The 26,200-nt window shown below is 37.2% G+C and overlaps 1 protein-coding gene across 2 annotated transcripts in view; it reads left to right on the top strand.

The window, feature by feature from the left end:
• PLXNA2 (plexin A2) overlaps window positions 1-26,200 on the top strand; it is a 458,521-nt gene that overhangs the window by 355,673 nt on the left and 76,648 nt on the right. For both annotated transcript variants that reach the window (XM_053706686.1, XM_053706687.1), the window contains 2 exons: window positions 7,928-8,095; window positions 25,993-26,086. In XM_053706686.1, the coding sequence (XP_053562661.1) occupies window positions 7,928-8,095; window positions 25,993-26,086 (262 nt within the window). The remainder of the gene's footprint in view (window positions 1-7,927; window positions 8,096-25,992; window positions 26,087-26,200) is intronic.

Raw genomic sequence — 26,200 nt, 5'->3', positions numbered from 1 at the left:
AAAAAGATAGAGATGGGGAGAGGGAGTTAGAGAAAGATAGAGAGGGTGAGAGGGAGTTAGACAAAGATAGAGAGGGTGAGAGGGAGTTAGAGAAAGATAGTGAGGGTGAGAGGGAGTTAGACAAAGATAGTGAGGGTGAGAGGGAGTTAGAGAAAGATAGAGAGGGTGAGAGGGAGTTAGAAAAAGATAGCGATGGGGAGAGGGAGTTAGAGAAAGATAGTGAGGGTGAGAGGGAGTTAGAGAAAGATAGAGAGGGTGAGAGGGAGTTAGACAAAGATAGAGAGGGTGAGAGGGAGTTAGACAAAGATAGTGAGGGTGAGAGGGAGTTAGAAAAAGATAGAGATGGGGAGAGGGAGTTAGAGAAAGATAGAGAGGGTGAGAGGGAGTTAGAGAAAGATAGAGAGGGTGAGAGGGAGTTAGAGAAAGATAGTGAGGGTGAGAGGGATTTAGAAAAAGATAGAGAGGGTGAGAGGGAGTTAGAGAAAGATAGTGAGGGTGAGAGGGATTTAGAAAAAGATAATGAGGGTGAGAGGGAGTTAGAGAAAGATAGAGAGGGGGAGAGGGAGTTAGAGAAATATAGTGAGGGTGAGAGGGATTTAGAAAAAGATAGAGAGGGTGAGAGGGAGTTAGAGAAAGATAGAGAGGGTGAGAGGGAGTTAGACAAAGATAGTGAGGGTGAGACGGATTTAGAAAAAGATAATGAGGGTTAGAGGGAGTTAGACAAAGATAGAGAGGGTGAGAGGGAGTTAGACAAAGATAGTGAGGGTGAGAGGGAGTTAGACAAAGATAATGAGGGTGAGAGGGAGTTAGAGAAAGATAGAGAGGGGGAGAGGGAGTTAGAGAAATATAGTGAGGGTGAGAGGGATTTAGAAAAAGATAGAGAGGGTGAGAGGGAGTTAGAGAAAGATAGAGAGGGTGAGAGGGAGTTAGACAAAGATAGTGAGGGTGAGACGGATTTAGAAAAAGATAATGAGGGTTAGAGGGAGTTAGACAAAGATAGAGAGGGTGAGAGGGAGTTAGACAAAGATAGTGAGGGTGAGAGGGAGTTAGACAAAGATAGAGAGGGGGAGAGGGAGTTAGAGAAAGATAGAGAGGGGGAGAGGGAGTTAGAGAAAGAAAGCGAGACAGAGCGAGTGAGAGAAAGACAAAGCCATAGCGAGACATATGGTAGAAACAGAAATCTGAAAGACAAAATAATAAGAGAATAGGATATGAAAGTAAATGAAATAAGACAAGGAGAGAAATGAAGGGCATTAAAGAGAAAATAATGCACAGATTGTGAGAGAATAGGTAGTGCACTTAACATGGAAAATAGACTGCGGAATTAGATAAAGGGGTGAGCAATAAAAGTGTCATATAGTAAAGTGTCTAATACATCACTTATAAGGAATTACAAATACATGGTCTTTTCATTCTCTACTCCAGAGAGACTTAATATTATCCAAAAATGGCAAGAATGAAGCAAAGTCTGCGCTGTATTAGTCAGGTTCAGGTTCCTGTTAGTGGTTGACTTGGTATTTCCGTAAGGTCAGTTATCTTGGTGCTCTCAAAGGCAAAAAGAAGAAACCTCACGATCCATCTTCTACTGCGACCTCCTCACTCTAGAGCCTGAGTTGTCACTAGATACAAATTGGCTCTGAAATTAACATCCAGCGGGAAATGTCAGCTCATGCTAATTAGCTGCATTGTCTTTAAAGGGACATTCATTTATTTTTCTTTAATTATCTTTAAGATATCAATTTTTATAGCAGTTTTCGTCATTGTTTTTTTTCTTGAGCTGAGGTATACACAGGTATGCACTTCCTGTCAGTTTTAAATCTGTATTAACTGCCTTAACCGTTTTCAATCAAAAATATATATATATATTTTGCAAATAGTGATCTTTACTATGAGTACTATATTTTTTATTCTTTTTTTCCCATTACAATTATAGTTTCTTGCAAAGTTTAGTGAAGGAGAGCTACTTTTATTATATATTATAATATGTCAGATATTAAATAAAGCTTGAGAACTAATTTTAGGTTAATCACAATCATTTACAAAATGTATCTAATGATTATCAGCACATAAACCATTGAAGTCTGTGGGGATTTTTGCAGATAAATCATTCCGTTTGTAATCGACCCTATTGTGTTATATTAAGATAGACAGGTTTGCAGTTGTCCTGCAAAGTAAACTTTAATTTTTTATTTTTTATTTAAACCAACTTTATTTGTGACTGGCATATGGGAGTTATACTGCAGTATAATTCTCTTTTGAACAACTAGGACACAAAATATACAGGATCCTGTGTTAATTATTTCTGGTACTGTTTGTGAGAGCAACACTTATGTGTATTGTTTGAATAGAGGAGATAGACAGACAGATAGATAGATAGATAGATTGAAAAATATTATACACACACAAAGGGTGGGCTCTGTAATTGAACAAAGTGAGACCACTAAGCCCAGACAGCATTTGAAAAGGATGGCACATAGGACATGTAAAATTTGAGTCTGCTGAACTTTAATCTATGAGACAGATTTCTATGGTTGGCTTTAGACTGTACTGGACTAGTACAATGCATTGAATCTGTCCTGTTTATATTCACAGTACTCTATTATATATTCATACAAACTGCACTTACTGCACGTGTAAGGGTATTGCATGAATAATACTTGGGTGCTGTCGGACTTTTGTCAGCATAAAGGTTAATGAGACAGGAGAATTACTTGAAAATGCAGTGATATTAAAGAGCAAAAAAATGTGAAGAGGCTAATTTAGTACAGCTGCAAAAAAATTGGGGATATGCATCATTATAAAAGACTTTTCCAACTGATATTAAACTTGGGGTGTGGGAAATGCCTGATGGACAATAAATAAGGAGGACAGAGATTGCTGAATAATTAGAGATAGGAAGTAGTTGAAAGTTGGAGTGCTTATCGAGGACTGGATATAGCACTGTCCAGAATGCAAGCAAAAATTGGCTAATACATGGCTTTAAGTGAGTTATTGCATTATATTTGTTACTTTAGCTTACAATTTTTAATAATAGCTGGTATTTTAAACAAATAAGGATTTCAGTACAGTAAAAAGCAATCAATAAATCTAAGAATTGTTTTGCCGTGTTCTTCAAAAATAACTTTTGGATGAATCTATTTTTTTCAGAATAAATTAATTAATAAAGTAATGTTATATTTCCCTATCCTGATGTTCAAATATTGAATGTAACATTTGAATATTACAGTTAATCCAAAAAATCTAAAAATGCTAAACTTCATTTTTAGATTGACAGTCAATGTTAAAAAAAGGTTAATTAAAAATGTATTCACTAATAGTTAAAACTGGGTTAATAGCTACATCAGCTACATTTTTATATAAAAATGTTCCTTCTGTAGATTAATATTGATTGTCATTAGGCATTTGATTTAGATAAAGATTTACAATAATTCATGAGTTATTAAAATAAATCTTTAAGAAAATGCCAATACGGCATGAAACGCGTCATAAGATGTAGAGGGCTGCTCTGTTTGTACCTACGCTATTTGTTTCCTGTAAGTTTTAACATTGTAAAAATAAAATATAAACTTTTCTTTTTAATTATTACTGCTCACTGGTATATACCACTAACGTTAAATATGTGCTGCCTATTATTATGGAGGAACTTTTTCTAAATGTGTACTGATTGCTCCACTCACAGGTTAGGCACATCTTTTCTGGAGGGACAGCAGCGCGTTCCCCTAATTACGGCACTGCTTACTACTTTGTCTGTATTGATGTAATAAGTTAATGTGTTTTACTAAAATAATATGTTTAACATGAGCAGAGAGGGTTGTGCTAAGTTTATTATAATGCAAAATTAGTGTGTTTAACTGTACATAATCCAACAAAAAATACTTTTGTGAAAAGCATTTTATTGTGAACTGATGTATTCCTGATAATCATAGCAGTAAGGATTTAAAAAACACTTTGTACCCTAGTGGTTGACACCCATTGGACTGCATCAAATTTACTAGTACATGTGACTATTGTCTAGATCAGTGTTTCTCAATTCCAGTGTTTAAGTACTTCAAAAATGTGACCTGTTATGGGTAATCTAAGACTGGAATTGAGAAACCCTGGCCTAGATTCAATAGAACACATTTGTAAATCTAATATGTCGCAATATTGAAAGTTAAAAATCACACAGTTTAGGAAGATATCTACCTGCCCCTTGTCACATCTGCACCGCATAGAACAAGCACAAATGAACTGAAACAGGAAGAAATAAACATTTGCACAAAAGTAAATTTGGAAAAGTTAAAAGAAAAACATAAAAATCAGGTCAACCTTTTCAACATTAAATAGTGAGACACGCCAATGAGAAGACATACTTTACAGGGGCAGAGAGTCTTCAGGAATTCCACTTGTTTGACATAAGTGTAGGTGAAAAATCCCCAGGAACGCTCACCAAGTATAGGTGAAGAGGTAATCAATTAATTTAGAACATAATCGCATCTTCACAAAGTTCTTTGTGAATCATCTATGACAAATCTATAAATCTAGGCCTCAAACGAGCAGTAGAATTTTTTTCTGACCCATTTAAACGTTTCCTCCCATTTCCCTGTTCACTGTATCATATGACAGCCATCAGCCAATCACAAATCTATTTGCGTATATACAGTGAGTTCCACATGCTTAGCAGGAGTTGGAGCCTCAGAAAGTGTACACTTATAAAAAGAAAGTGCACAATTCAATTCTAGAAGTAAAATGCAAAGCTTTTTTTTGTTTGTTTTTTCTCTACCTGTATCATGAAAGGCTCTATCTGAATCATAAAACTTTAATTTTGACTTTCATTTCCCTTTAGTAAGATCATAGTTAAAATAGTATCAGATGAAGAATATGAAATATACGTTAAAAATCCAAAACAAAGTCAGTTTTTAAAACCTTTTTGCTGAGCTTTGGCAGACGTTTGACTTTCTCTGGCAGATCTCTGTTGTCACCATAGGAGCAATCTATCATTCTGACGATAAAGCCAAAATTGGTACTTTCACTCAGCAAACTTATATCGATAAATCAAGCATTCATTCTTTCAAAACTTGTCACACTGCATCATTGAAATCATTGCTATACCAGGAGGTTAAAACAGTATCTAATTTATCTAATTTTATATAAGTATAAAGAAAGTACCGCTCCAGAAATGTTAAATCATTGTAAAAATAAAATGCTCTTACAAACTCCATTTTCAAGCTATACAATTAACCCCTACAAAGAGCTTGACTTTGAATGCCCCTATGCCTCTTGTGATCAGGTTGTAGCTGCTAATTTGAGCACACATATAAATAGCTTGTCCTGATTGGCTCACTGGCTAAATTAATGTCTGAAACTGTATTTGAGTGGGAGAAGTGTGTGACACTACTGCTGTGTTTTATCCCTTTTGCTTGAAATACAGGTCCCAGTTCCAACTCATTAAAGATATTTATTGGGCAAAAACTTATTATTTAAAGGGATATTAAACCCAAATTTTTTATTTCATAATTCTAATAGGGCATGTGATTTTAAATAACTTTCTAATTTACTTCTATTATTATTTTTTTTCCTCGTTCTCTTGGTACCTATTGTTGAGAAGTAGGGACGTTAGCTTATGAGCCTGCCCATTTACGGAGCACTATGTAGCAGCAGTTTTGCAAGAATGTGTTAGAGCACTAGAAGGCAGGACTTTTTTTCCTGCAATGTTGTGCTCCAAACACCTACCTAGGTATCTCTTCAACAAAGGATATAATGGGAACTACGCAAATTAGATAATAGAAGTAAATTGGAAACTTTTTCAACATTGTATGCTCTGTCTGAATCACAAAAGAACATTTTGGGGTTTCATATCCCTTTAAATCAAATGTTTTTAAGTTAATTTTAATGGTATTTCAACCCATTAGAATCACACTTGTTTGATTTAGTTGTATGTTACTAGTTAACAGTAAAATCCCATTCTCTTAAACATGGGAAAAAACGTGCTTTAAAGCGATACGTGATAACAATTGCAAACAGACAGATATTTGTCATTAGCTTGGATGGATTTTGCGTAAGTAAATCAACTGGAGAATGTTAAAAATTTGCAGTGCTTGAGAAACCAAGAAAACTGCACTAAAGATTTTTTTTCTCTGCATATAGTACATTGTTAGCCTCGGCACAGAGGCAGCTCAATACATAAAACACATAATTGTGATTCTGCTTTGCTCTGAACTACTCTGAAACATTTATTTTATTGCTCGGTGAGCAGGTGTGTGATTCTCTCAATCTGTCGGAGTTCATTAAATATTGCCCCCTTACGCACTGCTCCATGTGAAAGAAGCTGTAAGGTCACTCGTATTCCTTTATCTTTTTGCTAAAATGGGACCCAAAACACTGCAAACGTGAAATACACGATGAATGTCACACGCTGAGAGGAATAAAGATGTGCGTCCGTCCCTTGGGAATAAAAGCGGGTCTAGAGAAAAAAAGAAGGAAGGTTAAGAATGATTGAGTGGGACGGTATATATCAAAGAATTAGAAATGGAAGATTGGCGTAAATAGCAGGCATGAATGGTAACGTATGGACGACTGGGAAAGTTTGTGAGACACAGTAATTGTGTGTGAGAGACATACAAAACAAGTGAATGTTTGCTAGAGCACTTATAGAAGGATTGGAATGAGATCTAGCAAAGAAATCTGTTGAGATTTAAGAAAAAAAAATAGAGGTGAGTGTAATACAGAGTGCAAAGTAATTATACAAATGGGTAACTGAAGTGCTTTGTTCCTGAAGAGTCTTAAACAGTTGTACAATTACCACATGAAAGCTAATTTACTTGGTAGAGAATGGCAGAAGAATTGTAAAGCGTAAGTACAAGGAATGTAAAATAGCAAATATATTTTAGGATATAATACGGTTATACAGCGCATTAAACTAAACTATATTTAGAATGTTTATAAATATTTGAAACAATCAGGGTTCCAGATAAGGTTGCCACCTAAACCATGATTTCCTGGGCACTTATGAGTTATACATGCTGCAGGGTGTGCAGGTAGGAACATGAATTTCAACCCTGGACAGAACACAAATCGTGACCCTGAACAGCACTATCCATATTTCTCTCTGCATACCCTGCAGCATGTATAACTCATAAGTTTCCAGTAAAACATGGCCGAGGGGGCAGGCCTAGTTCCAGACATTTGTTGATGATGTTATGTGGGTAACTTTTGCAAGGGTTTCGTAAACTAATTTCTGTATTTTGACTAAACAAAAAAAGAAACATGGTAGCTTTTAAATGAAAGATTATTTCTTAAAATGACATACAAAACATTCCACAAAAATAGACATTGCTTTATGAGTTTAACATACATTTTATAATTGCACTACTGCTTGCCCAGGACTATGTATGTGTTTAATCCCTGCAAAAATGTTAATCCTATATTTAAAGTGAGCTCCAGATTGGCAATGCTCTATTGGTCCTGATATAAACACAGGTAGCAAGCCAATCAGGGGCAGCATATGTGCATATTCTCCAGCCACTAACAGTGTAGTCGCCAATTACCAACAGTGTACAGCTCAGTGCTGGAGCTGACTTTATCTATGTGTTTAACCATCTTTGTGGGGGAAACACATAGTTCTGTACAATCTATAGTGCAATAATAAAGTGCTATAGGTTTTTAGAGTATTTTATTATTGTTCTTTTACGTCCCTTTAAGGTACTGAATATAGACTTGCTATTAGCACTCAGGTGAGAGAACTAGTATTTCGCTATATCTAACACCTGATGTTTTTAGTCAAAAAAACACACAAACTAGAAACACACAAACATAATGCAAAGGTGATGTAAGGTACGGAGAGGGAAAAAAGAGAAGACGTGTTAAGTAAACCAGAGAAATGTGTTTCATCTCTTCACAATTCACTGTTGAATATAAAGTAAAATTATTATTGGCTTCCCTATTGCAGGAGGTCTCTCAATGAAATAGTCTGTGTGTCGGCACCATCTGCACATGGCTTGGGTACTGTGCATGTGTCTGTCAGTGTGGACAGAGCCCAGCTGGACAGCAATTTGCAGTTTGAATACATTGATGACCCCAAAGTTCTGCGTATTGAACCTGAGTGGAGCATTGCAAGGTAAACCGCATGAGGATAAACTGTTTAAAGCTGTTGTTTTTACATAGTCTGTGATTTCACTTAGTTCCATGATATCCTAAACATATTAAACACAAACTTAAGTTCCCATAGCATATTAAATAGACTTTGAATTCACATGAATGTAAAAAGCAACTCATTTTTTGTTAATCATTGTATTCTTCTGAAATCAGTAAACAAGTGGTACCATTAACAAAAACAAACTAATGAAAGCATGCAAAATAGTTATTTAATAATGATCTAGCAATCTCCTTGTCAACTGATCAATTTCTGCATTAGCCAAAAAGTATGTAAACTTCACATTTGTACTTGGACAATCCTGACCCCATTAACAATATTTATATATATAAAAAAAATTAAATATGTTTTGTGTGCTGCTGTTGATATGTAGTAGTAGCATTATATACAACTATTTCTCCAACATAGGTGTGTCCGGTCCACGGCGTCATCCTTACTTGTGGGATATTCTCTTCCCCAACAGGAAATGGCAAAGAGCCCAGCAAAGCTGGTCACATGATCCCTCCTAGGCTCCGCCTACCCCAGTCATTCTCTTTGCCGTTGTACAGGCAACATCTCCAAGGAGATGGCTTAGAGTTTTTTAGTGTTTAACTGTAGTTTTTATTATTCAATCAAGAGTTTGTTATTTTAAAATAGTGCTGGTATGTACTATTTACTCTGAAACAGAAAAGAGATGAAGATTTCTGTTTGTATGAGGAAAATGATTTTAGCAACCGTTACTAAAATCCATGGCTGTTCCACACAGGACTGTTGAGAGGAATTAACTTCAGTTGGGGGAACAGTGAGCAGTCTTTTGCTGCTTGAGGTATGACACATTCTAACAAGACGATGTAATGCTGGAAGCTGTCATTTTCCCTATGGGATCCGGTAAGCCATTTTTATTCAGACAGTAAATAAGGGCTTCACAAGGGCTTATTAAGACTGTAGACATTTTCTGGGCTAAATCGATCATATTTACACATATTTAGCCTTGAGGAATCATTTAATCTGGGTATTTTTTGTAAAATAATATCGGCAGGCACTGTTTTAGACACTTTATTCTATAGGGGCTTTCCCTAATCATAGTCAGAGCCTCATTTTCGCGCCGGTATGGCGCACTTGTTTTTAAGAACAGCATGACATGCAGCTGCATGTGTGTGGAGCTCTGATACATAGAAAAGTCTTTCTGAAGGCATCATTTGGTATCGTATTCCCCTTTGGGCTTGGTTGGGTCTCAGCAAAGCAGATTCCAGGGACTGTAAAGGGGTTAAATATAAAAACGGCTCCGGTTCCGTTATTTTAAGGGTTAAAGCTTCCAAATTTGGTGTGCAATACTTTTAAGGCTTTAAGACACTGTGGTGAAATTTTGGTGAATTTTGAACAATTCCTTCATACTTCGCAATTGCAGTAATAAAGTGTGTTCAGTTTAAAATTTAAAGTGACAGTAACGGTTTTATTTTAAAACGTTTTTTGTGCTTTGTTATCAAGTTTATGCCTGTTTAACATGTCTGAACTACCAGATAGATTGTGTTCTGACTGTGGGGAAGCCAAGGTTCCTTCTCATTTAAATAGATGTGATTTATGTCATAAAAAATTTAGTAAAATGATGCCCAAGATGATTCCTCAAGTGAGGGGAGTAAGCATGGTACTGCATCATCCCCTCCTTCGTCTACACCAGTCTTGCCCATACAGGAGGCCCCTAGTACATCTAGCGCGCCAATACTCCTTACTATGCAACAATTAACGGCTGTAATGGATAATTCTATCAAAAACATTTTAGCCAATATGCCCACTTATCAGCGAAAGCGCGACTGCTCTGTTTTAGAAAATACTGAAGAGCATGAGGACGCTGATGATATTGTTTCTGAAGGGCCCCTACACCAGTCTGAGGGGGCCAGGGAGGTTTTGTCTGAGGGAGAAATTTCAGATTCAGGGAAAATTTCTCAACAAGCTGAACCTGATGTGATTACTTTTAAATTTAAGTTGGAACATCTCCGCGCTCTGCTTAAGGAGGTGTTATCCAATTTGGATGATTGTGATTATCTGGTCATTCCAGAAACACTATGTAAAATGGACAAGTTCCTAGAGGCCCCGGGGCCCCCCGAAGCTTTTCCTATACTCAAGCGGGTGGCGTACATTGTTAATAAAGAATGGGACAGGCCCGGTATACCTTTCGTACCTCCCCCCATATTTAAAAAATTGTTTCCTATAGTCGACCCCAGAAAGGACTTATGGCAGACAGTCCCCAAGGTCGAGGGGGCGGTTTCTACTCTAAACAAGCGCACCACTATACCCATAGTAGATAGTTGTGCTTTCCAAGATCCTATGGATAAAAAATTAGAAGGTTTGCTAAAAAAGATGTTTGTTCAGCAAGGTTACCTTCTACAACCAATTGCATGCATTGTCCCTGTCACTACAGCCGCGTGTTTCTGGTTCGTTGAGCTAGAAAAGGCGATTATTAGTAATTCTTCTTCTTATGAGGAGATTATGGACAGAATTCGTGCTCTTAAATTGGCTAATTCTTTCACCCTAGACGCCACCTTGCAATTGGCTAGGTTAGCGGCGAAAAATTCTGGGTTTGCTATTGTGGCGCGCAGAGCGCTTTGGTTAAAATCTTGGTCAGCGGATGCGTCTTCCAAGAACAAATTGTTTGACATTCCTTTCAAGGGGAAAACACTGTTTGGCCCTGACTTGAAAGAGATTATCTCTGATATCACTGGGGGCAAGGGCCACGCCCTTCCTCAGAATAGGTCTTTCAAGGCCAAAAATAAACCTAATTTTCGTCCCTTTCGCAGAAACGGACCAGCCCCAAGTGCTACGTCCTCTAAGCAGGAGGGTAATACTTCTCAAGCCAATCCAGCCTGGAGACCAATGCAAGGCTGGAACTAAGGAAAGCAGGCCAAGAAACCTGCCACTGCTCCCAAGACAGCATGAGATGCGGGCCCCCGATCCGGGACCGGATTTGGTGGGGGGCAGACTCTCTCTCTTCACTCAGGCTTGGGCAAGAGATGTTCTGGATCCTTGGGCGCTAGAAATAGTCTCCCAAGGTTATCTTCTGGAAGTGATTCATCCTGTTCCATTAAAAGAACGAGGGATGGGGTTCTACTCCAATCTGTTCGTAGTTCCCAAAAAAGAGGGAACGTTCAGACCAATCTTAGATCTCAAGATCCTAAACAAGTTTCTCAAGGTTCCATCGTCCAAAATGGAAACCATTCGAACAATCCTTCCATCCAGGAAGGTCAATTCTTGACCACAGTGGATTTAAAGGATGCGTATCTACATATTCCTGTCCACAAGGAACATCATCGGTTCCTAAGGTTCGCATTCCTGGACAAGCATTACCAGTTCGTGGCGCTTCCTTTCGGATTAGCCACTGCTCCAGGGATTTTCACAAAGGTACTAGGGTCCCTTCTGGCGGTGCTAAGACCAAGGGGCATTGCTGTAGTACCTTACTTGGACGACATTCTGATTCAAGCGTCGTCCCTTCCTCAAGCAAAGGCTCACACGGACATAGTCCTGGCCTTTCTCAGATCTCACGGATGGAAAGTGAACGTGGAAAAGAGTTCTCTATCTCCGTCGACAAGAGTTCCCTTCTTGGGAACAATAATAGACTCCTTAGAAATGAGGATTTTTCTGACAGAGACCAGAAAAACAAAACTTCTAAACTCTTGTTGGATACTTCATTCCGTTCCTCTTCCTTCCATAGCGCAGTGCATGGAAGTGATAGGTTTGATGGTAGCGGCAATGGACATAGTTCCTTTTGCGCGCATTCATCTAAGACCATTACAACTGTGTATGCTCAGTCAGTGGAATGGGGACTACACAGACTTGTCTCCGAAGATACAAGTAAATCAGAGGACCAGAGACTCACTCCGTTGGTGGCTGTCCCTGGACAACCTGTCACAAGGGGTGACCTTCCGCAGACCAGAGTGGGTCATTGTCACGACCGACGCCAGTCTGATGGGCTGGGGCGCGGTCTGGGGATCCCTGAAAGCTCAGGGTCTTTGGTCTCGGGAAGAATCTCTTCTACCGATAAATATTCTGGAACTGAGAGCGATATTCAATGCTCTCAAGGCTTGGCCTCAGCTAGCGAGGGCCAAGTTCATACGGTTTCAATCAGACAATATGACGACTGTTGCGTACATCAACCATCAGGGGGGAACAAGGAGTTCCCTGGCGATGGAAGAAGTGACCAAAATCATTCAATGGGCGGAGACTCGCTCCTGCCACCTGTCTGCAATCCACATCCCAGGAGTGGAAAATTGGGAAGCGGATTTTCTGAGTCGTCAGACATTGCATCCGGGGGAGTGGGAACTCCATCCGGAAATCTTTGCCCAAATCACTCAACTGTGGGGCATTCCAGACATGGATCTGATGGCCTCTCGTCGGAACTTCAAGGTTCCTTGCTACGGGTCCAGATCCAGGGATCCCAAGGCGACTCTAGTAGATGCACTAGTAGCACCTTGGACCTTCAACCTAGCTTATGTATTCCCGCCGTCTCCTCTCATCCCCAGGCTGGCAGCCAGGATCAATCAGGAGAGGGCGTCGGTGATCTTGATAGCTCCTGCGTGGCCACGCAGGACTTGGTAGGCAGATCTGGTGAATATGTCATCGGCTCCACCATGGAAGCTACCTTTGAGACGAGACCTTCTTGTTCAAGGTCCGTTCGAACATCCGAATCTGGTCCTACTCCAGCTGACTGCTTGGAGATTGAACGCTTGATCTTATCAAAGCGAGGGTTCTCAGATTCTGTTATTGATACTCTTGTTCAGGCCAGAAAGCCTGTAACTAGAAAAATTTACCACAAAATATGGAAAAAATATATCTGTTGGTGTGAATCTAAAGGATTCCCTTGGGACAAGGTAAAGATTCCTAGGATTCTATCCTTTCTTCAAGAAGGATTGGAGAAAGGATTATCTGCAAGTTCCTTGAAGGGACAGATTTCTGCCTTGTCTGTGTTACTTCACAAAAAGCTGGCAGCTGTGCCAGATGTTCAAGCCTTTGTTCAGGCTCTGGTTAGAATCAAGCCTGTTTACAAACCTTTGACTCCTCCTTGGAGTCTCAACTTAGTTCTTTCAGTTCTTCAGGGGGTTCCGTTTGAACCCTTACATTCCGTTGATATTAAGTTATTATCTTGGAAAGTTTTGTTTTTGGCTGCAATTTCTTCTGCTAGAAGAGTTTCAGAATTATCTGCTCTGCAGTGTTCTCCTCCTTATCTGGTGTTCCATGCAGATAAGGTGGTTTTACGTACTAAACCTGGTTTTCTTCCAAAAGTTGTTTCTAACAAAAACATTAACCAGGAGATAGTCGTGCCTTCTTTGTGTCCGAAATCGAAGAAGGAACGTTTGTTGCACAATTTGGATGTTGTTCGCGCTCTAAAATTCTATTTAGATGCTACAAAGGATTTTAGACAAACATCTTCCTTGTTTGTTGTTTATTCTGGTAACAGGAGAGGTCAAAAAGCAACTTCTACCTCTCTCTCTTTTTGGATTAAAAGCATCATCAGATTGGCTTACGAGACTGCCGGACGGCAGCCTCCTGAAAGAATCACAGCTCATTCCACTAGGGCTGTGGCTTCCACATGGGCCTTCAAGAACGAGGCTTCTGTTGATCAGATATGTAGGGCAGCGACTTGGTCTTCACTGCACACTTTTACCAAATTTTACAAGTTTGATACTTTTGCTTCTTCTGAGGCTATTTTTTTGGGAGAAAGGTTTTGCAAGCCGTGGTGCCTTCCATTTAGGTGACCTGATTTGCTCCCTCCCTTCATCCGTGTCCTAAAGCTTTGGTATTGGTTCCCACAAGTAAGGATGACGCCGTGGACCGGACACACCTATGTTGGAGAAAACAGAATTTATGTTTACCTGATAAATTACTTTCTCCAACGGTGTGTCCGGTCCACGGCCCGCCCTGGTTTTTTAATCAGGTCTGATAATTTATTTTCTTTAACTACAGTCACCACGGTATCATATGGTTTCTCCTATGCAAATATTCCTCCTTAACGTCGGTCGAATGACTGGGGTAGGCGGAGCCTAGGAGGGATCATGTGACCAGCTTTGCTGGGCTCTTTGCCATTTCCTGTTGGGGAAGAGAATATCCCACAAGTAAGGATGACGCCGTGGACCGGACACACCGTTGGAGAAAGTAATTTATCAGGTAAACATAAATTCTGTTTTTCATTTTATTTAAAGGAACATGATACCCAATTGTTGAAAGTGATGCAGCATAGCTATAAAAAGCTGACTAGAAAATATCACCTGAACATCTCCATGTAAAAAAGCAAGATAGTTACCTCAAAATTTCCTAAGTATTTATATCCTACTGTAAATAGACTTAAAGAAGCCAATCAGAATGCTACTCCCAGGACTTGGATGTGTGCATCTGACATGTGCAGGCACATCATGCTATTATCCTATTCAGTTTAAGGACGTTTACTATAAAATCTCACAAGATTTCAGTGAAATCTCATGAGATCACAGCAAGGCACAACATGACCTCAGCACTGCTGATGCTGATTGGCTATTGTTTTTTTTCTTTCTTTCTTTTCAACTTGCAGCTGGGCAGTAGCTTAAAGGGCCACTAAACCCAAAAATTTTCTTTCATGATTCAGATAGAGAATACAAATTTAAACAACATTACAATTTACTTCTATTATTTATTTTGCTTCATTTTTTAGATATCCTTAGTTGAAGAACAAGCAATGCACATGGTGAGCCAATCACACAAGGCTTCTATGTGCAGCAACCAATCAGCAGCTACTGAGCATATCTAGATATGCTTTTCAGCAAAGAATATCAAGAGAATAAAACAAATTAGATAATATAAGTAAATTAGAAAGATGTTTAAAATTGCATTCTCTTTCTAAATCATGAAAGAAAAAATGTGGGTTTCATGGCCCTTTAAGTATCTGTTCACAAAGCACTTACTCTGGTGAGTAGTAGAAATTTTGAGGTAAAACATCTTTTTACATAGAGATGTTCAGGTGATATTTTCTTGTCGGCAGTAATGCTGCATCACTTTCAATTGATTTAGCATATGAGTATTATGTCCCTTTAAGTTTAAGCTGCTGTCCAGCTTCTCCTGACTTTCCCCAGAAGAAATTTGCGGTGAATGTTTTTTTAAAATATATTCCGAACAACACCATGAGTGACTATCAGATGAAACAAAAGAAATGTTTTTTTGTTTCATGACAAATGGTTTGTGCCAAAAAAAAAACATTTTTTTGGTCTGTGCGCATGTCTAATATTTAATTAAGCAAAGTAAAAATATGAATGCGTACATCCATTATTTTGTATGATACTGCTGTAATGTGTATATTGGCAAATTGTACTTTCTTTCTCCTTCCAGAAGGACTGGTAACCTGTATTGTCTGTGTAAAGGGTGTGGTTAGATAGTGCTTCTGATTTCAGCATAGAACCGCTTTTGATTTGCCACAGCAAGTGAGACCAAAATTATTAATTTCACAAGGCTTTTCAAGGGGTGTGCCACTGAACTGCTTAGCAATGTCAAAACCTTTAGAGAAATTGAATGGTCAAAAATGAAATGTGCATGGGTGCATTTCATTTTTAAATTGAAGCACTTTGGCAATATTATTCCATTAGCCAAACTTCCTCTGGTAAAAGTTTCAGTGGCATACACACATATGCTACATGTGACCAGAGAATACAAACAACACCCTTCCCCTCGAGAGTTGACGATGGTGTGTATTGCGTCTGTGATGACTTAATTTGTGTCATACAAACCACTTCTGACAATCTGAGAAGATGTGGTGTTTGAATACTAGGGCATGGACTCTCACAGCATATGTGTGTATGCCTCTGCGGAAAAAACAGTCATAACTTTTACTAGAAACATTTTGCTAATGGAAATATATTGCAAAAATGCTTTTATGCACATTTGACCTTCTATCACTTTAACTATCTTGCTGCACAGTTCACTCACACACACACATATATATATATACTGTATGCATATATATATATATATATATATATATATATAGTCCATTGGTTATATTGTATACACGTGCACTTTAATAAATAAGTTATGCCTTATGTCAGAAAAAAATATTAAATAACCTTATCTACAATAATGTTTAGATGTCGGTTACAGCTTCTTTTCCTGTTAGATACATTGTACTTTTGAAATCTACAGTTTAGTTCTGTACAATTACACGCTACGTTTTGTATTTGCTCTGTAGCCCCTGCCTCTGTGATGTGTTTTTTTTTTAAACTAAATGAGCCTAAAGCAATTTTCTTACTTTTAAAAGGTTTTTCTTTTTCTCTCTGTTTTAATTATTTATTAGTTTTCTGTTTGTAGTCGAAAGACAGAGTTTCTGAATAAATGATTAGAAAAGTGTGTTCCTAAATTGTAATCAAGTAGAGGAAATCTTTGAGAATATTGAACGCTCTGTTTTAACAACCTAACGGCACATTTTTCTCTGAGAGCAGCATGGCAATAGTTTCTTGATTATTAAAGGGACATAAAACCCAAAACTTTTCTGTCATGATTTAGGTAGAACATACAATTTAAAAAAAAACTTTACAGTTTACTTATATGATTAAATTTGCTTAATTCTCTTGGTATCATTTGTTGAAGGTGCAGCAATGCAGTACTGTTTTTTTAACTAAACTCATGGTTGAGCCAATGACAATCGGTATATATGTGCAGCCACCAATCAGCAGCTAGAACCTAGGTTATTTGCTGCTCCTGAGCTTACCTAGATAACATTTTCAGCAAAGGATAACAAGAGAAGGAAGCAAATTAAATAATAGAAGTAAATTGGAAAGTTTAAATGTTTATGCTCTGTCTAAATTAATATCTAATTATGACTTTACTGTCCCTTTAAAGAGATATGAAACAACATTTTCTTTTATGATTTACTTGTGTTATCAAATTTACCTTGTACTTTTAGTATCCTTTGTTGAAGGAGCAGCAATGCACTACTGGGAGCTAGCTGACCACATCGGGTGAACCAATGAGAAGAGGCATTTATATGCAGCTACAAATCAGCAGCTAGCTCCCAGTAATGCATTGCTACTCCTGAGTCTGCCTAGGTATTCTTTTCTGCAAAAGATGCAAAGAGAACAAAGTAAACTTTATATTAGAAGTAAAAGTTGTTTAACATTGTATGCTCTATCTGAATCATGAAAGAAACGTTTTGGGTTTCATGTCTCTTTAAAGGGATATAAAACCCAAAAATGTTCTTTTGTGATTCAGACAGAGCATATCATTTATTAAAGTTTCCAATTGACTTCTATTGTAAAAAAATGCTTTGTTCCCATTGTACCCTTTGTTGAAAAGATACCTAAGTAGGTGTCTGACCACTACGTGGCAGGAAATAGTGCAGCCATCTAGTACTCTTGCAAATGGATAACATTCTTGCAAAACTGCTGCCATATAGTTCTCCAGAAATGCGCAGGCTCCTAAGCTTACATTCCTGCGTTTCAACAAAAGATACAAGGAGAACAAAGAAAACGTGATAATAGAAGTAAATTAGACAGTTGTTTATAATTGCATTCTCTATCTGAATCATGAAAGAACAAATTGTGTTTCATATCCCTTTAATCTTAATTACAGTCATGTTTTCTATCACCATTGTTTATTCTCTAGGGCAGCAACCTCCTCCTCATCCTTTGCTTTTCTTCATCATTCTGTTTGAGCAATAGTAAGATAATAAAAGTGATTGATCTGAATTATGTTACTTGCATTACGGCACAGAGATAGAATATATGCTCTGTTTGCTGTCCATAACGATTGATTTAGCACATTTTCTGCCCTTCAAAAACAAAACTGACAATTTCTCAGAGAGAGTGAGAACAAAGGGGCATTAAAGGCCTTTTGATAATAAATGTCTCATGTCTCATAAAATGTAGTGTATTGCAAAATACATAAATAAGTGTATTAGTCCCCAAACAACCAATACATGAATGATATATAAATATGTATTAAAGGGACACTAAACACTAAATAAATGCTAGATAGAATTGCGCATTCAAACAAAATATTAGTCTGAGAATAACATGTAGATGTATTTTTTAAAGTTTCATTAGCTGTTTAAATATTGTTAAAATAAGTGTTAAGTTTTAATGTCTATAAAACAATGGGAGCTGCCATGTTGTAACTTCTCTGCTGTGGCCAATTAGGGACATTTATAAATATTAGCACTAGAGTGGGCAGCCAATGGCTGTGTGGAATATAACTGTGTTCTGCACTTCCATTTCTAACAGAAACAGAAAAGCTCACAATTTCAGAATGGAATTACAGGGAAAGGGGACAAAATAAATAATGGTAGTATATTGCAGAGGTTTATATATATATATATATATATATATATATATATAATTTATCATTTCATATTACCATCTCAAAGTGTTTAATCTCCCTTTAATGTGGTTCTCCCAAGGAATCCTCAATAGGAGTAGGCGTAACAAAAGTATACAGGTCTCTGATGAAATTCAAGGAACCTCTCAAAGAATAGAGAATAAAATATTGAAGTCTGTTATGCACACAATAGGTATATCAAACAGATGGGTACTCACACTCCTGAGAACTATAACTCAGCTCTTAGTGAACAGGCAATTTGGTACAAAGCCCCACGGCTACCATGGAAGTGCAGGGACTCCAAATGAAGGTTAAAATATTTTAAAATCAACTGGACTAATATTACAGACTACAATCACAGGGGTAACAGAGCAGAAGTCTATCTGCTTAGCCGTCAGTAACGCACCACGACTAGCGTGTAATACTAAACAGGAACGGTAATGCTTTGAACACCCTTTCGATAGTGACTGAATTCACTGTTAAGTCCCAAGAGTGTCTGACGTACACTTTACTGAACAGTACTCAGCTTTTTCACATGCAAAATTCCTGCATATAAAATAATTGTTTTAAAAGTATTTTTTTAGCAAAATGTGCATGGTTTTGCAATCGAGAGAAACACTCCTTGAAAGGCTTTTTGAGTGTTGTTTATGTTAACAACACTCAGATATGAATGAGTGCCAGAACAGATTTAGATATTACTGTGAAGCATTTAGGAAGGTCATGGGTTTGAATGTATTCCAGTTTCTTTTGGTGGCAGTGAAACAGTACGACAAAATAATGAAAGTGCATTGCAAACATGTTTCACTGTGATTAATTAAAGGGACAGTGTACCCTAAATATTTCTCCCTTTTCATTTGTTCCCAATGAACCTGCTGGAGTGTTTACAAATAGCTATTTACCTTAAAGGGATACTAAACCCAATTGTTTTCTTTCCTGATTCAGATAGAGCATGCAATTTTAAGCATTTTCCTAATTTACTCCTTTTAACAATTTTTCTTCGTTCTCTTGCTATCTTTATTTGAAAATGCAGGAAAGTAAAGTTAGGAGCCAGCCCATTTTTGGTTCAGCACCTGGGTAGAGCTTGCTGATTGGTTTGCTACATTTAGCCACCAATCAGCAAGCACTACCCAAAAATGGGCCGGCTCTTAAGCTTACATTTCTGCTTTTTCAAATAAAGATAGCAAGAAAACGAAAAAAAAATGATAATAGGAGTAAATTAGAAAATTTCTTAAAATTGTATGCTCTATCTGAATCATGAAAGAACAAATGTGGGTTTAGTATCCCTTTAATATCGGCATTTGAAATAGCTGGTTTTGCCTGTGGTATCCCCCCGTCTATTGAAAGTATCTATATTTATAAGCAATAGAAAAGCTGTGTAAACATAGCTAGCAGAAGAAATTACACTCCCGAGGGGGGGTAGGAGAGATAAGTAATAAAATATACATTTTTCAATTGTTCTCATCAGGGCCTGATATTCAAAACCTCATGGTAATGTAGCGAAATCACACAAAATCATTGGGATTTTTTTTAGACCTAGTATTGTAATGTAAGAGTTTATGTGACATTGTATAGCAACATAAACATTTTACAACATAACTTTTGTGTTTCTAATTTTGTTTTTTTTTAAGGGTCTCATCGTACCGACGAGACTTCTTAGATCAGATCATCTCACTTGAGTGACGAGATTTTGAATATCATGCTCTGAGTATTAGGCTTTGGTTTACAGATAGAAACATAGATGTTGACAGCGCAAGTTTGCCCGGTATTTCCTAAAAGTATTAACGTATCTAGTTCGAATAATAGCCTTATGCTTGTCCCAGGCATTCTTAAAGTCCCCCCACAGTGTTGTGGAAGTTTATTCCATGGGGCCGAATTATCATTGTCTGGCGGACCACAGCCTCAGAGGCGGCGGACCAGTTAAGGAGCAGCGGTCTTAAAACCGCTGCTTCATAACTTCTGTTACAGACGAGCCTGAAGGCTTGCACAGAGACAATGGCATCAGGGGCTGTTCGGCCCTTGATAAATCGGCCCCCATGAATTAATCACCCTTTTTATAAAGTGGAAAGTGTTTCCTCAAATTACTCCTTAATATGCTACCCTTCAGCTTGAGATCATGACCCCTTGTTCTTAAATTTTCCTTTTTATGTAAAATACAGCCTCAGCTTTACTAAGCCCTTTAATATACTTTAAAGTTGCTATCATATCACCTCTTTCCCTTCTCTCCTCTAAGCTAAACATATTTAGGTAATTGAGCCTAGCTGGTACTTTTTATTTTTAAGACCATGTACATTTTTGGTAGCCCTCCTTTGCACAAGTTTCTATCTTTTGTGAAAACAGAACAGAGGACAGAGATGTCAAGAAGCATGTGTGCTGTGTACAGAAAGTGATACAATGAGGAGATCTTATTTCACTGCAAGCTCACCCCATTTGAATGGGTTGTTGTTTTAAAGAAAAAAACCCCAGCTATTTCATATACAAAATTTACCCAAAATTTTTCATAGATTTTGTACTGCAGCTTGTATTACAAGTCATCAGAAACATTAAGGGGAAAACTATTTTACAGTACATGGTCCGTTTAAACAGTTCATAAGGGATACATTTTGAGTTTGTTTAATGTCCTACGATCAATTTGAGTAGGAAATAAAAATATGGTTTATAGGCTTCAGATTACTGTTTGTTTTTTTAACCTAAGAAAACAAAATGTTTTGTATTGAGTAAAACCACCTAATCTGAATTTTGAAAATATTTATATATATATATATATATATATATATATATATATATATATATATATATATATATATATACAGCTTATAGCCAATGCAATTTTAACAAAATGGCTGAAATATACAGTGATGTGTCTTACTTTATTACTTTACGGGTTTTTTTTTTTGCATATTAAACGGTCGGTTACATTAAAATACATATCTTAGTATGAATATCAAGATTTATTTTTTTAAATTCAAGTCTTTATTTAAAAAAAAAAAAAACATTTAGACGTAAGAATTGAACACTGCATAAGGTTTTCTTGTGCTGTTTCTCTGCCTTAAAGGGACACTTAACCAAATGTTTTCTTTCATGATTCAGATAGAGCATGCAATTTTAAGCAACTTTCTAATTTACTGCTATTATCAACTTTTCTTTATTCTCTTGCTATCTTTATTTGAAAAGCAAGAATGTAAGTTTAGAAGCCGGCACATTTTTGGTTCACAACCTGGGTTGTGCTTGCTGATTGGTGGCTAATTGCACCCACCAATAAACTAGTTATGTCCAGGGTCCTGAACCAAAAAATGGCTGGCTTCTTAGCTTAGATTCCTTCTTTTTCAAATAAAGACAGCAAGAGAACGAAGAAAATTGATAATAGAAGTAAATTAGAAAGTTGCTTAAAATTCCATGCTCTATCTGAATCGTGAAAGAAATCATTTGGGTTTAGTGTCCCTTTAAGCGCTGCTTTCCCTACATGTTAATGAACAAGCACCTTAAACTATCTGTTGAAGGGTGTTAAGAAAGCACAGCAGAATTGTCCACCTCAGCATCTTGCAGCTTCTACTCAGGGGAATTGCAATTACTGAGTGACCTTTACATTGCTAGCAACTGCTTTTGGAAGCTTGAACAGGACATTTTAGCAGTCACTGATTCTTCCACAAGATAAACCTTAACCAAACACAACCTCATCAGTTTTAATGCCTTGATTTGCTCTTAAATTAACTCCACGGATAGAAAGTGCATATACTCTTTTATTGCAGTGGGAACATTCTGATAGAACGGGGTAGATGAAATTGGTTAAAGAGTTAAAGGGACGTCACCCTCAAAATTTAATCTGGGGCATCAAATTCAATATGTAATATTCCATAATGTTTTATTATCCATAACCTAAGGAGGCTCTCTAGAAAAAATAATCACAATAAAAAAGAATTAACTATAAAATTGAAAGTAAATCTGTGAAAAAGCATATGTATAATAATAAATATATTATATATATTTGTTTAATAATCAAAAAGAAAAATGTAAAAATACAAATTAAATCAAATGATATACCATGTTTCTGAATGCTTGAGCCTCTCCTCATCACGGAACCAGGTTATTCCTCCATCTATATGTACTCTAAAAAGACAAATGACATAGCCTCATAGGATGTGAAACAACTCTGGGGTGTGTCCCTAGACTGCAAAACAACACATATTTTGTTAAAGGGACACTCCTCAAGTCAAAATTAAACTTTCATGATTCAGTTAGAGGGGCCGATTTTATCAAAAGTCGGACAGCATACGCTGTCGGCATTAAACATTGCACAAGCAGTTCTAGTGAACTGCTTGTACAAGGCTGCCCCTGCACAAGGCCGCTAGCAGGGGTTGTCAATCAACCGGATCTTGTTGATTGCTGTCCGCCGCCTCAGACGCTTCTTAACTGCCTGAAGGCTTGCGCGGAAACAGCTGCATTGGGGCCGATTGACCGAACTGAATTGGGGCCGATTGAACTTTCCAATTTACTTCCATAAACAAAATGTGCACAGCCTTTTTTACATTTACACTTTTTGAGTCACCAGCTCCTACTGAGGTTGATGGCTGTCACATGATACAGGGGGGGTGGAAATAGACATAACTGTTTTTGTCAGAAAAAAAAATCTACTACTCATTTGAAGTTCAGACTAAGTGATATTGCATTGTCTCTTTATTATGCGTTTGTTGATTATGCAAATTTACTGTATTTACTGGTCCTTTAAAGGAACACAAAATTAGTCCCAATACAAACATACTTACCTAGCAGATCCTGTATACAAAATATACCCACACTTGCCTTACTCATCCTCCTCCTGTTCCAGTAGCAGAGCGAAATGGGAAGCTGCAATGCTATAGGGTAAAGATGCACTGTCTTTCTACCTTGTCTTTGCTTCTCCTCAAGAGAGACCCGACACTTAAAAAGAGGCAAAGAAAAGGCAACGTGAGAGTTTACCTTTACTCTTTAGAGAAGATGTAGTGATCTGTTTCTGGAGCGGAAGAAACAGCGGCATATGAGCGGGGAGGAGGAGGGGTAAAGTCAGTATGAGTAAAGGGGTTTCATTTTTACAAAAATAATTTTGATATTAACATTTATTTCTCTCAGGATCTGCAATATTTAGGTATGTTTTGAAGTTTTTAAATTGTCCCTTTATGGAAATAAAACTTTAAAATCTTACGGAACGTGTTTTGTAAGTAGATATTTTGCAATGTGGCTTTTGGTTATTGATAAATACTATTAAAGGGCTACTAAACCCAAATTTTTTCTTTTATGATTCAGATAGAGGGGCCAAATTATCAAGGTCCGAATGGCGCTTGATGCCCCTTTTTCCGCGCAAGCTTTCAGGCTCGCCGGAAACAGCAGTTGTCTAAAGACCACTGCTCCATAACTTGTCCGTCTGCTCTGAGGCTGCGGACATCAATCCGCCCGATCCTATACGATCATGCTGATTGACACCCCCTGCTAGCAGCTGATTGGCCGCGAATCTGCAGGGGGCAGCATTGCACAAGCAGTTCACAAGAACTGCTTGTGCAATGATAAATGCCAACAGCGTATGCTGTTGGCATTTATCGATGTGCGGCAGACATGATACGCTACATCGTATCATGTCCGCTCGCACTTTCATAAATAAACCTCAGAGAATGCAATTTTAAGCAACTTTCTAGTTTATATAATCAATTGTTCTTCGTTCTATTGGTATCTTTATTTGAAAAAGCAGGATTGTAAGCTTTTGTTCAGCACCTGGGTAGCCCTTGCTGATTGGCTACATTTAAAGTTGCTTAAAATTGCATGCTCTATCTGAATCATGAAAGAAACAATTTGGCTTCAGTATCCCTATAAGTTACAATTGCTATTACATTGTGTTTTTATCATGTATTTGTCAGTTATTCAGTTCTAACGCATTTAGTGCTCCTTTAATAGCCTTTAAAAGAGACACTTTCATGGTAATTTCTTCAAAAGTCGTGACTGTATTTGTCAGTATATAAATTAGGCAGATACTTACTGGCATTGATACATAAAAAATGATAATTATTGCCTGTATAGAGAGTGGACAGGTTATTGAGTTTAACAATCTTCATCTTCCATTGACTTTTATTTATAAGACTAATTCATGACAATGAGTCTGTAAAGTGTGCAAAGAAATATCCTTAAATATATCTCTCCATGTCAAAATTCTATTGATTGCATGTGTTTGTGCTATTGATTCTGAGCAACAATACTATTGATTCCGATGTAATACTATCTTTCAGTTGCTAATTATATTGACAGAAATATTCTGTAGACAGGGGAATATGCATCTGAAAACATGTTCCTCTTGATGTTTGCGTGTTTTTAAACAACATTAAGAAAGTGCCAAAAAATGACACAAATACGTTGGTTCCCATGTATGTTTCTATTGGCTAACCAAGAATGTTTGACTTTGGCAGCCATGTTGTTTTCATGTAACATGTGGTTTTGTCTAGTAAAGAGGCTCTGACAGAAATAACATTTTGTTTAAAAATTCCAAAAATGAATCCCCCATAAAGGGCCAGTTAGGGCTCCGTTAGAAGTAAGGTTTTTGTGCGCGCCGGGTAGCACTTGTATTACAAGTTGAAACTAACCTGGTGCACGCAAAAAGCTGAAGTTAGAATATTTCGAATATAATAATGAGATAATGTGCATCAGACAGTTTTACATGCACCCAAACTATGGTAAATCGTCTATATTGCAATTTTTTTTTTTATATATATACATATACAGTATGTATATATATATATATATATATATATATATATATATATATATATATATATATATATGTATGTATGTATATATATATATATATATATATATATATATATACATACATACTGTATATGTATATATAAAAAATTATATATATATATATATATATATATATATATATATATTAATTGTGCAATGCACTTAAACTATACTTAAAGGGACATAATACTTATATGCTAAATCACTTGAAATTGATGCAGTATAACTGTAAAAAGCTGACAGGAAAATATCACCTGAGCATCTCTATGTAAAAAAGGAAGATATTTTACCTCACAATCTCCTCAGCTCAGCAGAGTAAGTTCTGTGTAAAAAGTTATACTTCACCTGCTCCCAGCTGCAGGTAAAAAAAAAAAAATGAAGAAATGAACATCAGCCAATCAGCATCAGCAGTGCTGAGGTCATGAACTCTTACTGTGATCTCATGAGATTTGACTTAACTCTCATGAGATTTCATAGTAAGCTTCCTTTACCTGATTGGTGAAATAACATGAGAGTGCATGATGCTCATCCTTTCAGCTGTCCCAGGACAGACATACTGAGTTGCTGCTTAGAAGTCCTTTACAATGGGAGGTGGCTACTGAGGAACTTTTGAGGTAAAATATCTTTCTTTTTTACATAGAGATGTTCAGGAGATATTTTCTAGTCAGCTTTTTACAGCTATGCTGCATCACTTTCAAGTGTTTCAACATTTGGGTATTATGGCCCTTTAAGTATGGCTTATATAAGGAATCAAGATATATTACTTTGCCTAACAGTTCAATTTCTGTAATTTACAGTGGGCATACATCCCTGACTGTCACAGGTACCAATCTAGACATCATTCAGGAGCCTAGAATCCGTGTGAAGTATAACAGCAAGGAATCTGTGAACGTAAGTCCATTTTCTATGAGTTGAGTCTAATAAATATGTTGCAGATTTGAAGGGCAACTCTCAGATGTCTCTTATTTTGTAGCAAATGCTAGTATAATTAATGTATTTTTGCAA

The sequence above is a fragment of the Bombina bombina genome, chromosome 3 (genome assembly GCF_027579735.1).
Source record: "Bombina bombina isolate aBomBom1 chromosome 3, aBomBom1.pri, whole genome shotgun sequence".
Taxonomy (NCBI): domain Eukaryota; kingdom Metazoa; phylum Chordata; class Amphibia; order Anura; family Bombinatoridae; genus Bombina; species Bombina bombina.
This window is presented reverse-complemented; position numbering and strand designations above follow the sequence as displayed.